The following is a 13,920-nucleotide window of genomic DNA, read 5'->3' on the forward strand; positions in this document are numbered from 1 at the left end:
GCAACGTATCTGCGAATGTAGCAATAAGTTGCTCTATTGCGCCAAGCTTCACTGCGAGTATCGATCGATTTTTTTACGCGATTATGCTTTATTGGTTGCAGGCAACGTTCGTCGATGGAACTAAGTTTTATTATCGAGATTCTTCTATATCGTCTCTATTATCGTTGATAAGAGCGTCTCTATCAGAAATATGGAGGTATTGGGGGATCCATCGAGGATCCTCGTACGAGAGCACTGGCTGAAGGCTCGATGCCGGTGCGGCGCCGCGTGGCGAGGAGGCGGGAAGGTACGGGTTAAAAAAAAGCACAAGTTGACCAATATCCGGTCGACAGGGACCGCGCGTTTGGAAATTCGAAGGCCTGTGACTCGAGCGTGATCCAAGCGCCACGCAATCGACTCTATCTCTCTCGCTCTCCTTGCCTCGCTCCCCACCTTCTCTTACCCCTCCCCCCCCCCCCTCCTCCCATCTCCTTCTCTCTCTCTCTCTCTCTCTCTATCCGAAGAACGAAGGCAGCGCCGGTGACGGTCACCAAACCAACGCCAACGCCGCGCATCAACTATAAGCCCCCCACCCCCCTCCCGCTTAGTTTGTGTATCAACGAAACTCGCAGCAACGTTCACCCTGACGTCGACCTGACCAATTTCCGAAATCCCCCTATTGCATTGCACCATCTCGTCAGCCTCCACTACTACGCGTAGACTTGCAGTAATTCTGCACCACGTCCGAGCCACGGCCGCCGATTGCGTTTCCGTAACACACACGATCTCAATGCTAATTACGCGCTGGTCCGTGCATAATTATTCTCGTTTGATGAACGCTCCTCTGTTTCGCGCTCGCGTGGGTGGAGTAATGCGCGTCCGGATATTTCAATTCCACCCGCACGAATGGAGAAATGCGTTAAGGTAGGCCAAGGGCGACGGTAAAGAAAGATATTCTTACAATTTCTTCGTTGTTTCTCTTTTCCCCTTTCCCACCGACCGTCCCGGTCCAAAACGGCCAATACCGCGAGTCTGGCGAATCAAGGAAGTGTATTTTCGATTCGTGAAAAGTTCGCCTATGCATGTGTCGAAACAGTCAGAGTCCCACGTATTGCTATGATGTGGCCAGGGCCGTCACGAAAAACCGCAGGACCCGTTGTTTCCGTTCACCTGGCCCGCAATGCATTTATCCCCTCCACCACTTCTTCCGTCACCTGCGCGATACACTCTTTTTCCCGTTGAAAAGCCACGTAACTCATTTACTTATTGCACCAGTCGCCGTAGCCTCGAATAAACGATATTTAAATTACTAATCATCGGGAGTCTCTTCGCAATCTTGACAATATTGACAAAAGTCTTAAGCATTGTATACAGCTGAATCACAGGCTTACCTCGATGACGATATAACTGTAAAGCCGAATGGCTTACATGGCACGAGAAAGAATTTGGAAAAGTTTCCGAAAGGAATTTTTCGCTTCGATAAAAAGCAGCTTATTGATTTAATATTTAAATTGAACTTTCTCACTCGTGAGTTTTCGGATGATTTTCTAGGTTAGCACTGATAGGATCCGTCAGTGGATGTTGGTTGCGAGTGCGCATGCGCTCCCACCTTCGCCGTTTGCTTAACCGGTGGTGTGGTGTGCCCGAGGAGAGCCTGCTGCCTGCCTGCCTGCCCGTCCGTCCGCTTTGCTACGGTTTGTTGGGAACGTAGCGTTTGCCTTCGGTTCAGTCAGTCGTTAGCTGCACAATGGCGCATACGATTTGTGCTCCCAACTGTTGTTGCCGCCGTCGTTTCTGAGCGGTGGGGCCGGCCCAAAACGTTGGACCGTCCGTGTAAAGCGCGGTATCATCCTTCCAAACACCCTCTTTTTTCCACGCTCAGTTTCCAAATCCAAATTCTTCGTAACTCCTTCTTCTCTTACACCTCGCCCGTTTTCGGAGAAACGACCAATCGCCGCGAAAGAAGACTGTGAAGGGAAGGAAAACAAAAACAAACACCAGAGCGAGGATTCTCAGGCTAAAAGGAAGCCTGACATTCGCGCGTAGAGCAATACATCCGGCAAATCGGGAAAACAAGCAGACGGCTCTCTACGTCTTTGGGAAAGGCTACGCACTGTCACATCTTCATTCAATAGAGGAGATCCTCTTCATCCCTCATCTCTCTCCCATTTCATCTCGAACAGGTTTTATCGTTCGGGAATGTACGGCGACACCAACGGAATTCAAAAAGGTAATAGCTTTAAACGCGTGGCTTCTCTCTTCGCGTTTTTCATCCACGGATTTTTAGGAATTACCAGTATGGCATATATTGTAAATAGTACATACACTGTATACGTACTTAGTCGTGTTTGTAGTGTATTCTCCGTTTCCGTTTTCCGTCCCCTGACGGGGGGATCGTGCGTCTGCCTTCCTGCCTCGCCGAGTGTTCGTGATTCGCGTGTCTGTGTGCGAATTCTCGCACGCAAAACACCGATGCGCATATATCTCGTGAAAACGGTTCGCGTGAGTTTAGTGCAAAGTGCAGTGATTGTTATTGACTCGAGGCAAATGGATAGCAGGAGGTCCCCTTTTTTGCTTTTCTTACGTTTACGATAAAAAAAGAAGCGTAAAGCAACAGCCTCTTCCGTTCCCGCGCTGCTAAGCAGCTTCCGTTTCTCGATCAATACTTCCGGAAATCGTTTTTACAGCTGATGTCGGAGTATATTTATTTATCGTCTCAATACAATCGTTGCGAAACGATAAGCCTCGTTTCAGGATGCTCTATCACACATAGGAAAATCTGTGTGTTCGTGCGCGTGCGCCAGTGTCAATTGGTGGGGGAACAGAGGGCTGCAATATACTGGTGTATGTACATAAGAAAACGAGATCTTTTATTGAATTCTATTTGAGCAGTTGCGCTTTCGGCTGACAGCCGTAAGCCAGCGAACATATTAGGCAATATATTTCGCGATGTTGCGTCATTTTCGCGCGCTAATAATGCAAGCGACGCCTGCAATATCGTTGTGACAAGCGTGGAACTCCGCCATTTTGACCTTACCGAAGGATATCGGTCTGTTATCTGCCAACGATCGGGGTAGCGCTGCGCGTTTCGACACGAAAAACGTGAGAGGCTTTTGCTTAGCCATAGCAGCACCAAGTACGAAGGGGATTTCGTCAGATCCGCAATGGCGTTCATTGAACAAGTCGACGTCCAATCTGAGAAGGTTAGAGTTCGCGCGCGTACCTGTCAACAGTTTTCGAACACAGTCCACCGTAACCTATCATTCCGGAGATAAGCGAAGTCTTATCTTCACTCGAGATTGGTGGGGGCAAAAAACACATACCGTAGTCAGGGTCGATCCTCGAGTGGCGTCGTTTCGAACGCATTCGTTCTTTTATAAACACATCCCTGATCTTTGGTGCGCTGACACGCAGGCGAGCTTTGCGCAAGTGCGTACCGATATCGCAAGTTGAACGAGTCGCGACTATCGATACCCCCCTAGCGCCACCCCACGGTTTCAACAAAAATTTCATTCATATTTTATTTTCACCCTTTCCTCGCCGCTCACTGGATCGTCATCTCCTCGCATATGCCCCGCGCTTCTCAAGCTCATTCGCCAATCACGGCTATATACCGACGGCCACGACCAATCTCAAGGACGAGTAGCAGCATTTTTATACGACGACATTCACTGATTATATTTCGGCAACTCGTTCGAACTGAAGTAAACCGACAAACGAAAACTTTCAAAAGGGTGTTTCAGTTTCAGTGCGGGGATCTGATGAAACGCCGTTGAGTAACAATAGTGAAGAAAATCGTTAGTAGGTTATATGTATATATGGGTTTAGAGCGAGTAATAAAAAGGAGCTTTTGCAAAATGCACTTGTCAACGCATTGCTAAATTTTAGCCACTATGGGTAGACTGCATAGCGCAACGCGAGAGGCTTGCAGCAATATCCCTGACCTTACCGTGGCTCCCCTTCTCCCTGGTAATTACGCATAAAACAGGGACGCATGTCGAAACTGACGTCTTTTGAAATTGTCCGTGAATCATAGACTTAACGAACGGAACTCGTGTCGTTGGAATACAATTAAAATTGCGTAGATGAAAGGGGGGGGGGGGGGAGGGAGGGAGACGGTCGAAGCAGAGATCGGATGTTATGTTACTGTATACGTTAACGAGCCGTGCCGGGGCGCCAAAAGCAACCGGTAACCACGCTGGCACTCTGCATGGCTGCAATCATTTCTAATCCCGCCAAGACTCAGAGCTAGCCAAGCCAACGTTGCTGCTGCTGCTGCTGTTGCTGTTGTTGTTGTTTCTAGCCAATTAGCGCTTATCGATACGCCAACAATGCCGTAATCTTCCGCAACTCTCTCCCAGAAGAATTCGTGTAGATTGCACCAATGACCAAACGCAATAACGTCCAGTGAAAAGCTATTCGTACACAGACTCACACAGAGATTTTCTGTTTCAGGAGCCGAGTTTTAACGAGCAAACTTGCTTTCCTCCGTCCAAGGACCCCGAAACATATGAATCCTTCATATGGAAAAAGCCAGAGGGGTTGAAGCACGCAACAAGTGATATTTCTAACTAAGTCTAAGAAGTCTAGAATTATTAAGTTAGACTTCCGTTAATGGCCGAGCATCCGGTTTATTAGTCAAAGCTGGCGTTGCTCGGCAAACGAGAAGTAAATTTATCGACAGAAGAGAAAGAGAGACTGTGCGACGCGCGCTGACCGTCGTTGAGGGGCCAAAGCACAACGAAGCGTCACTCTGAGAGAGAAAAAACAAACAAACAAACAAACAAATTATTAAAGGATTGGACATAGTGTGTTCAGCCGCGTGTGTAAACGTTGTGCGTGAGTGAAACGACACAATATGAGAGTGGCGAGTACGAGGCAGCATCCGCTTCAGCTACAAGTGACACGATCCAATAATGGAAAATTTGTCGTCGTACCGAATAATCAGCAAGATTTGCAGCAACAACCGGTCAGCGACGAGACAGGCTCGGTTTCACCGGCGAATTTCTTCTCGAAATGCGAGCCAGCACCTGCTGCCACTGATCACCATGGACCTACCATCCTGGCCGATCGATTTCTCCTCCTCGGCCCGGCTGAGGGTAGCGCTCTCTACAGATGCGTCGATGTTCAAACTGGCCAGCAACTCGTCGCCAAGGTCAGCTACCACCATTTTCTGCAGTCTCGCTCGGGGAAGCCTTATCTTCTCTTCAGCACTCCCCCCCCCCCTCCCCCTCTCTCTTTTCCCCTCACGAAGCTTATAATTTTTATATAACAATATACTGCACGACTCATCCATTCGTTTCGTAGCGACCCAACGAAAGTCGACGACGCTAGTGCAGGCTAACTCGCTCGGACTTGTTTCGAGCAAAGTAGGTTTATTTCTGAAGCAGTTATATGGAGAAGCGGCAGAATGTAGGAAGACTTGGCAAAGCATAAGCCAGTAATATCTCAACTCCAAGACACAATTGCGGTGTACCGGTCAAGTCACTGTGTGTACGAAGAGTAGCGGATTTTTCATATCCGATTCTCCACTGGCGACGACGCTTAAAATAGGGGTATCCGTTATTTTTACCATTATCTAAGATAACTCGACCATTCAACGACCACTTCCGTTACAACGTTGTGCTCTTGTTTTCCCGTTAATTCTCTAATAACAGTCATTTTTGTTGTTCTTCTTTCTTAGTCGAAAGAAACGTCGAACACTGTGGGGAGTTTATCGAATAAATTGTTGTTAAGCGTGAAAGTATAATTACGTTGAGCCATGGAGAAGTATTTTTTATCGCTCGATGCTAATCGTGTCACGCGACTGGCGAACGCGGATATTCGAAATATCAAGGATTCCCTGGATGGATGTAATCGACGCATAGTCGCTGCAGTTACCGTGGAGCTTCGACTCGCGCAAAAGCTTAAACTCGCGCTATCGCTCCAACGCTTGGCGAATAATTTGCCGCGAGTCTCTGTCATTCGACGGCCTTGAAACGTTGCACAATAGTGCAATAACCACAAATGGTTCTTTTTTCTACAAGCTCTCATCGCAAAGCTCTCTCGTTAATTCCTACACTCGCTAATTAACGTGCGAGAGTTTCGCAACTGTTTCCTTCATCGTCCACTGTTCTTTCTCTGTGTCAAGGACTGATCAAACGCTATTGGAATATTTTTTCTGCAATCGATAATAGTCATTGTTATTTCAAAACTGCTATTTCTCCAACGACGGATACTAATTGTAACTTTATTCTCGACCTGCTTCATCAAATATCTATACTCGTGGTTAATGCAGACTGCGAGAATATTACGGCAATCTGATAATCGACGAGGAATTTCGTCATTATGAGCGCAATAGCGGCGCGCCACGCCAATTTCGGGCTCGTTATCATTTTTAGCAAACGCCGGGCTAAAGATAGCACGAGGAATGGTGAACTTTCGGCGCGAATAATGCCGAGCTTTAATTCGTTATAATCGGCTTAACGGGATGCCAACATTCCTAGTAATTAGCGGAATCGTGTCAGGTCGTTCTCGAGTGTAAATTACACCGAATTGCAGACGGTGTTGGTGATTGACAAATATATATATATATATATATATGTATATAAGAGTTGTTTAAAATGTTCGTAAAGTTGATGAGGCTGCGGAGTGCTCGAGATTTTCGGAAACTACGGAGAAGAGAGCTAAGAAGACGAAGAAGAAGAAGAATAATTAAGAGGTGACATTAGAAATTCCAACGTCACGCGTTAGAGCGGGGGCCACGTAAGCGCTCGGTGCGCTATATACAATAGACACACTTGCGCTGCGTATCCATTAACATTTTAGAATCGTTGCGTTATACAATGAGGTGGCTTACATCATCGGATCGCGAACAAATACAAGGCTGCACCTCGACGTATCACTCCCAAGCCGTTATTCATAATCATTTCTCAAGTCCGAGCCGTTTAATTTAATCGATGCTTACTCCGTACGTCCGTCCCTGCGTAATCACCAGCGTCCAGCTCCGTTAAATATATCGCTCGACTCTCTTAACGCCAGCCGGATCGACGAACTCTCTTTCTCTCTCTCTCTCTCAAACTCCCCCCTCCCCCCCCCCCCCCACCTCCAGAGACGCAACATGTGGACTATTTTTATACTTTCCGAGGCTTCGACAAAAATTTCATCACACTACCAATCAATTTTTCAATTTCGTTAAAGCCAACACCACTGCTGCAACGTTCCTTCCACACTGTAGCAATCTTTCGCAGAGTTTTCCACACGTGTAATCGCAGGCTCCGTTGATATTGCGACGGAGCAAAATAAATGCGAGGTATTTCTCGCATGAATTATCGCGAAAGAGAGAGAGAGAGAGAGAGAGAGAGAGAGGTGGAGGAGGGGCAAAAACTGGTGCGACTTGTCACCGCTAAACGATTACATTTCCACGTGCGAGTAAGAAAAACGGTAGCCGAGCATCGTATACACCGATCAATGGAGCACGCAATCATCGACAAGGGAGCTTAAACTCCAGGCGAAACCTGTTTTCGATTGACCTTTGGGTATTGGATGAATGCTAGATGTAATCTAACACGTGGAATATCGTGCAGGAAGCGAGATCGTTTCTTTCGAGTGTATATAAATCACGTATAACGAGCCGGTGTACTTACTCACCACTGCGGTAATCGGGTCTTTGAGAGTAAAAATGAGACGCTGATATGGTGTTCCGGGAAGAGGGAAACGCAACGGAGATTATCAGTTCGTATATCGACTCCTGTATCGTTCCTCGACTCATTTCCTCCTCAACCTCGAAGCTGCAAGATTCCACGAAAACGGTTCTTCCTTCTCAATAATCGGAACCGCGTTTCGTAAGGGCACGCACACGCACATACACGGTGTCACAATTTTTTCCGACTGCTCGATTCTCACACGGACAAAAGCTCGAACGATTTTGCTTTTGGCCGGCTCTCTCGGCATGGAGATATTTCAAAAGTAAGCATCGATTGCTGGTCGTGCGATTTCGTAAAAAAAAAGAAGAAGAAAAAACGCACTCTGTGCCCTTATTAAACTAATGGGACTCGAGTTTCGAAACCGTGTCAAGTTACAACACAGCCGAGATGAACGGCCTGACGAACAAAGTTTCAAAAGTACCCAAGATTTCGTTCATTCCTTTGTCAATAGGAATGAAATATGTGATCGAGCAGAACGTGTCGGCTCTCCTCTTCTCGGGACTATTACAATATCGACTCACCTGTACAAATTAAACACCGATAAATCCACTCGATACGTCCACGTGACTTATATATATTCTAATGCAGTTATATATACTTGTGAGAAATTAATTTATATACATATATAAGAATAGCCCTCCACTCGTCACCTGGCAGTATATATATACAAGCCAATCGACGACTCTCGATGCAAAGCTCGGATCGAAAGAAAAGTTGACTCGACAAATAACGCTCTTCCTTTACAAGTGGAGAATCGCTCGTTGAAATTGTTCGCCGTAAGAGTTCAATGTCCGGATCGAACGGCAGCAATTTCGACCTTGAAAGTCGAACGGACGCGAAGGGTCAAGGGTAGCGCGTGTCTAGTCGAGAGTACCCAGCACGATTATCGCGAGTCGTGTGTGCTTCGTGGGATGGAATTTGAGGGGAGGGGGAAGAGTTTGCAGAGTGTCTGTGGCTGTACATGCCCTGGTGGATGTTGTTTAACGATTCTTTGGTTTTGCAGGCTTTGTCAGCGGGTGACAAAGGATGCGACGCGTTGCTGCAGGCGCACCTACGCCTGGAGGGCACGGGGGCGGCCAGTGGAGTGGCGGGAGTGGTCGAGGCACCTGGGGGCCGGAGATATTTGTTGCTGGAGGGTCATCACGGTGACCTACACGCCTACGTGAGGGCGCGGAGAAGGCTGAGAGAGCCGGAGGCCAGGAGGCTCTTCCGGCAGGCTGCCAGGGCCGTAGCTACGTGCCACGAATACGGTGTCGTTCTCAGAGACCTCAAACTCAGGAAATTCGTCTTCGCCGACGAGGCCAGGTATGCCGAAACTTCATTTTCATAGAGCGTTGCGTTACGCGACTTGTGCGAAGGCTAATCCTATTACCGAACCTCTCTCGCGTACGGCTCTCTTTCGTCATCTCTTTCTTCTCCCTCGAAAAAATCCTCGCCCACGATACTTACCTCGCTCCTACCTAGCCCCGGGCTACGATTTCAAACACCGATTTCCATCGAGCAGCCTACATTTACTCTTGTAATAATATTGTCTCTCTCTATACTCTCGCGCTAATTATATATATATATATATATATAGGGTAATAATCACGCATCTGTTTCAGTCGATTAATCCATCCTGCGAAAATCCTTATCCTTCATTGGTCCGCTCCAAAGATCCTAAATTAAGAGAGATTCTTAAGGGCAGTGTTGGAGAGAGAGAGAGAGAGAGAAGGATCGTGCATGGATTCGTCAGAAACTTCTCGCTCCAGGGACACACATATATACACTGTATATGTGTGTACAAGTGCGAGACAAAGTATTCGCAAGGCGTGTTCTCGCGCTCGGTCTCTAGGGCTGCTAATGCAACTCGCCCATAAAGCGCACTCGCATGCACACCCTGATATTCGCGATACACGTATTTTCTCCGGATAGCACGACATATCGTGGCTAGCGAAGAAAACGATGTGTGTCGTGTGTTGTATGCAACGCTCGAGATCTCGACTGTGTGTTGTGTGCTGCGTTGGCCAATCGTTGCTTGCACTCGCTCGCATTCCTGCAGCTCGCCGAGTTGATCCCGCCAGCCTACAGCGAAGAAAGAGAGAAAGAGAGAGGAAGAAAGTGAGATGAGAGAACGAACGAAGGAGGAAAGGGGCAAACGCAAGGCGAGAAAGAGAGAGAGAGAGAGAGAGAGAGGGAGCTGTGTCGCAAGCGAGAAAAGCCCATTGGTTCATCGACTGAGGATTTTGAAACTTTGCTATAATTAGGAAATGCGTGCACTTTCTTTCCAACTTCGTCGTCCACGTGCTCCAAGCTACGCTCTCATCTTCGATGATTTTTCCTCCGATGGAATCCATACCATAAAACAAATCCACTTTTCATCCCAGCGCGTACCACGGACATTCTCGACGTGGTATCTTGCGAAAAGAGCTAATAAGCCCTGCTTTATATGACATAAAGGCTATGGCTCTCGCGCGCATTATGTATTATGCCATCGATTCTCAGCTCGTTGCAAAACTTGCCGGGTTTCAGCGTTCGTGTACACAGCCTGTAATTGAATAATTCATTAAAAGTATGAAGCACGATTGACTCGGATATTATATAGATTCTATTAGAATCGCGCAGAATTCACTAATTGTCTTCTACGGTTGATCACTTTGGTTTCTCTAATTTACTCACGCGCCTCTTCGAGTAATTCAATTGTCGAAGAGCCACGCGATGGTGTTTTCTTCATTTTACTGGAGCATCCGTGTCCCAAGGAGGAAATTTCTTTCGACTGTTTTCTCCACTGAAGATTCCAACAGACGATATTGGCGACTGGTGCTGTGGCAGCATTTGCAAAACTTTACGAGTAAAATGGATTTCAGCATTACTGATAACTATCGCGTTGATAACCGGTTTGATTACACAGAGGTAGAGATTGTGAAACGAGAGATAAAGGAATAGGCCAGAGAGTTAGGAGACTCGCGTAACGTAAGAATTATATCTCGGTGTATGTACAATGGACGGACGAATCCTTTTCGCGTTGGTTGGCATTGCTGAAAAGGAGGAAGGAAGGAAGGAAGGATTTTTGTAGAGCTTGATGGGGAAATTGTCGTGCTACTGGCGGAATGACCGATGCTGGCCAGGGTTCTTGAACCCGCGGCGTAGCGTACGCCGTGTCGTCCGTCGTCTGGTGAAAGTTTGCGAAGAAAGCTACATCGCCCCTCTCCCACCCTCTTTCTTTCTCTTGGATGCGCAACGCCTGCACCGGGCCCACCAACATCTGATCTGACGCAACACGATATTTCTTACTTTGAATTTCTCCCCTCCTCTCTCTCTCTCTCTCTCTCTCTCTCTCTCTCTTCTCATCCATTCGAATCTCAGGCCGTTGACACTCGTTCCTAATTTTCAAGTTCGCCACGCGTTTCTCCTCTAAACGGGAAGCCCGCGACCAGCTCTCCAAATCGCACGGAAAAATTTTTGGTCGACCCACTTTAACCGCGATAGCGCAGGAAATCGATGAAAAGCCTTCTACAACGCGCGCACCTTCGATAATCTCTGTAATTTACGCAACTTCTGTCTCGTTGCGTGGAAGACTCGTTGAACAAGAAGATTAGTCAAACTGGTCGTTCGTTTTACAAATTTAATTAATAATTGTGCAATGTTGCTGCTCGTTGAAAAATCTTCTCTCGCGGCTCACGGTGAAATCAGGATCGTTTTGAGTCAAAGTGCGCGATAATTGATCAAGAAAATCGCTGGGTGCAGCTTGGTTCGTCTTTAAGCAACTTCTCTCGCGCGTTCGTTATTGCAAAAAAAAACCTCTTTTTAAATGGGATATCGCGTTGCGGATAACGCGAGTAGAACGAACAGTCATCGGGCGAGAAATTACTCAAGAGCTGGAGTGTATTACGTATAAACACGCGTGTTGACTGCCGAGACTTCCGCGTTGTAGATTGATCAACGGCACTCTCCTTCCAGCTGCCAATCCCTTATACCAATCCCACTGAAACGCATTACTAAAATTAACGTTGAGTCAAAAAAATACCTCTTTCCTAATTAAAACACGGAGACACGTTTATCGAACGAGAATTTCAATCGCTTATCACGCACGTTCCACGATTGCGAGAAGCATCAAAGCATTGAAAAGTTTTGTTTAGGTCTACGTGTTGGAAAGAACAGACCGTTCACGCTGATTATCCTTTTTATTTATTTCTCAATTTTTCCATTGCATATATATGCAGCAAATTATATAATACATAAAAGACCCGTAGAATTTTTGTAAACAATTAAGAGATATCGTACGATAATAAGTTATTCGTTTTAATTGTAAATATACAATTTCTCACGTACGGTAATAAGGATAATGCTTTACTAGCGCTGTAAAAATGTAACATAATGTAGTGATTTGGAAAAATGACTGATGAAAAATTCTTTCTTTCTTTTTCTGATAGAACACGACTTCGACTGGAGAGCTTGGAAGACGCTGTGATCGTGGAAAATCAGGATGACAAGCTGACCGATCGTCGAGGATGTCCGGCTTACGTGGCACCAGAAGTTTTACGGTCAGGCCGTGCTTATTCAGGCATGGCTGCGGATATCTGGTCATTAGGAGTTCTCCTCTACACGATGCTGGTCGGTCGTTATCCTTTCAACGACGCGGAGCACGCTCTCCTGTTCGCCAAGATCTCTCGTGGACTGTTTGCCGTCCCCGAGGGTCTGAGTCCTCGAGCACGCTGCCTTATACGTTCACTCCTGAGGAAGGAAGCGTCGGAAAGACCCCACGCCGAGGACGTACTCCTCCATCCTTGGCTGTCCAAGCCACTTCGAATCTGCCAGACCTCTGGAAGGTCCTACTCTCAGGACCAGCTCGTCCCCGAGCTCTCCATCAATCCTCAAGACTGACTCTTCCGTGTGAAGAATTAATTCCACGCGCAACGGCGCCCATTTCTACGCTTTAACCCTTATCGAAACTTACAATTTCGAATAATAGAACAATAAAATCTGCGTCGATAGTAAGATATCTTAAAAGAGATCTGTCGTTGCGCCGCGAATCATTCTTATTATCCTCGTGACACACCTTTTTATCGATTATATTAGAAGGCGCGACGCGGATGATCTCGGCTCTCAAAGTTCCTAAATTCGATGGGGACTCGCAATGGTGCACGTGTACAGTACAGTAAAGCCAGGTTCTTTTAGCGTATCGAATGAAACATATGTCGCAGACGAGGCGTGCCATTTGTACGATAAGGGTTAACGCATTGGGCTGTAACTTTTTCGAAGGGATCGTCGTTCCTTTATTTTATAATGCATCCTTCTAGCACCGAGCAATAATCTCCGTGCGATTTGATCATTTTTCATATCGTTTGTGTCAGGGTACAAGGTTGAACGCGTTCATTACAAATACAATAAGAACTTAAGTCTGTTTTTTTTTCCAAATCATATAGATGAAATGTTGTCTATCCTTCTACTACATTTAATCTTTTATTGCCGGATATTATTTTTGGTTTTCTTTGGATAGCTTTTTGTCTTAATTAGACTTGCGCATTGATATCGGTGCTCAATATGAGTATGCGATCTTTTCATAGTATGTTAGTTTGATCCGTTTGCGTATTTTTCGTTTTTCAAATTTCTGTCAAAAGCTAGCCAAGGTTCTTACTAAATTTTATTCTTTTAACAGTGATTCTTTCTGTTCTTTATGCAGATATATCATCTGCTTTTCGCTCAGATGTCAGTATTTGATGATGAGTTGCTAGTTCAGTTAAAAGAAAACTTAACAGTGTTACTCCAGCAGACGTTTTAGATGAGTAATTGCTCTGACATCCAATGATTCGTACAATATTCAAAAAATTAATTAAACAGACAACCGAGTCTCAGTGATGTACATACTTTTTACTATTTACCGTGCATAGAAGTCAGGGTATGATAATATACGAATATACGAACGCGTCCGATAACAGTTAAGATGTATATAAGCTGAATCGACTAAGTCCTATCACAAAACTATTCATTAGAACGAATAATTATATACATTTCTGTAAATAGAAAGAAATAAAGTGATGTTTATGATTAATTTTTGCGCGTACACTATTTTTTATCAAAGCTAAAGTTATAAATATATTTTAAAAAGGTAAAAATGAAAATTTTAATATCGACTTACACATTTTAATTGGGATAGAAATGGAACTCGTAATTTTTACACAGTCAACAATGATCAATATGAAATTTTCCTAACTTGGTATATGACAAATTATTAGTATGAAGAGTAAATGCTACTTTTACATAAATCTTAATTCAA

At 45.7% G+C, this 13,920-nt stretch overlaps 2 protein-coding genes across 5 annotated transcripts in view; one reads left to right on the top strand and one right to left on the bottom strand.

The window, feature by feature from the left end:
- LOC136773191 (probable RNA methyltransferase CG11342) overlaps positions 1-2,758 on the bottom strand; it is a 22,793-nt gene extending 20,035 nt beyond the window's left edge. The window contains exon 1 of one of the 3 annotated variants that reach the window (XM_066726632.1): positions 2,318-2,758. The gene's annotated coding sequence lies outside the window, so the exon portion shown is untranslated. The other 2 variants (XM_066726633.1, XM_066726634.1) reach the window with 2 other exon arrangements.
- Positions 1,713-13,695, top strand: trbl (tribbles). Of its 2 annotated transcripts, none has more exons than XM_066726630.1 (4): positions 1,713-2,209; positions 4,435-5,134; positions 8,668-8,969; positions 12,077-13,695. In XM_066726630.1, the coding sequence occupies exons 2-4, from the start codon at positions 4,838-4,840 to the stop codon at positions 12,525-12,527; spliced, it is 1,050 nt and encodes a 349-aa protein (XP_066582727.1). In that variant the 5' UTR covers positions 1,713-2,209; positions 4,435-4,837; the 3' UTR covers positions 12,528-13,695. The 2 variants fall into 2 exon arrangements, with proteins under 2 accessions (XP_066582727.1, XP_066582728.1); XM_066726631.1 differs by lacking the exon at positions 1,713-2,209 and adding an exon at positions 3,054-3,182.
- The last annotated feature ends 225 nt before the right edge of the window (positions 13,696-13,920 follow it).

The sequence above is a fragment of the Prorops nasuta genome, unplaced genomic scaffold, assembly GCF_024137725.1.
Source record: "Prorops nasuta isolate Cenicafe-Biocafe unplaced genomic scaffold, Cenicafe_Pnas_1.2 PNAS00005, whole genome shotgun sequence".
In the NCBI taxonomy this organism is placed as follows: Eukaryota; Metazoa; Arthropoda; class Insecta; order Hymenoptera; family Bethylidae; genus Prorops; species Prorops nasuta.

Excerpts from the sequence above, each read along its gene's own strand:
- trbl (XM_066726630.1), top strand. The coding sequence starts at position 4,838 with ATGAGAGTGGCGAGTACGAGGCAGCATCCGCTTCAGCTACAAGTGACA. Across the intron at positions 5,135-8,667 it reads GCCAGCAACTCGTCGCCAAG|GCTTTGTCAGCGGGTGACAA; the intron begins GTCAGCTACCAC and ends TTGGTTTTGCAG. Across the intron at positions 8,970-12,076 it reads GTCTTCGCCGACGAGGCCAG|AACACGACTTCGACTGGAGA; the intron begins GTATGCCGAAAC and ends TTTTTCTGATAG.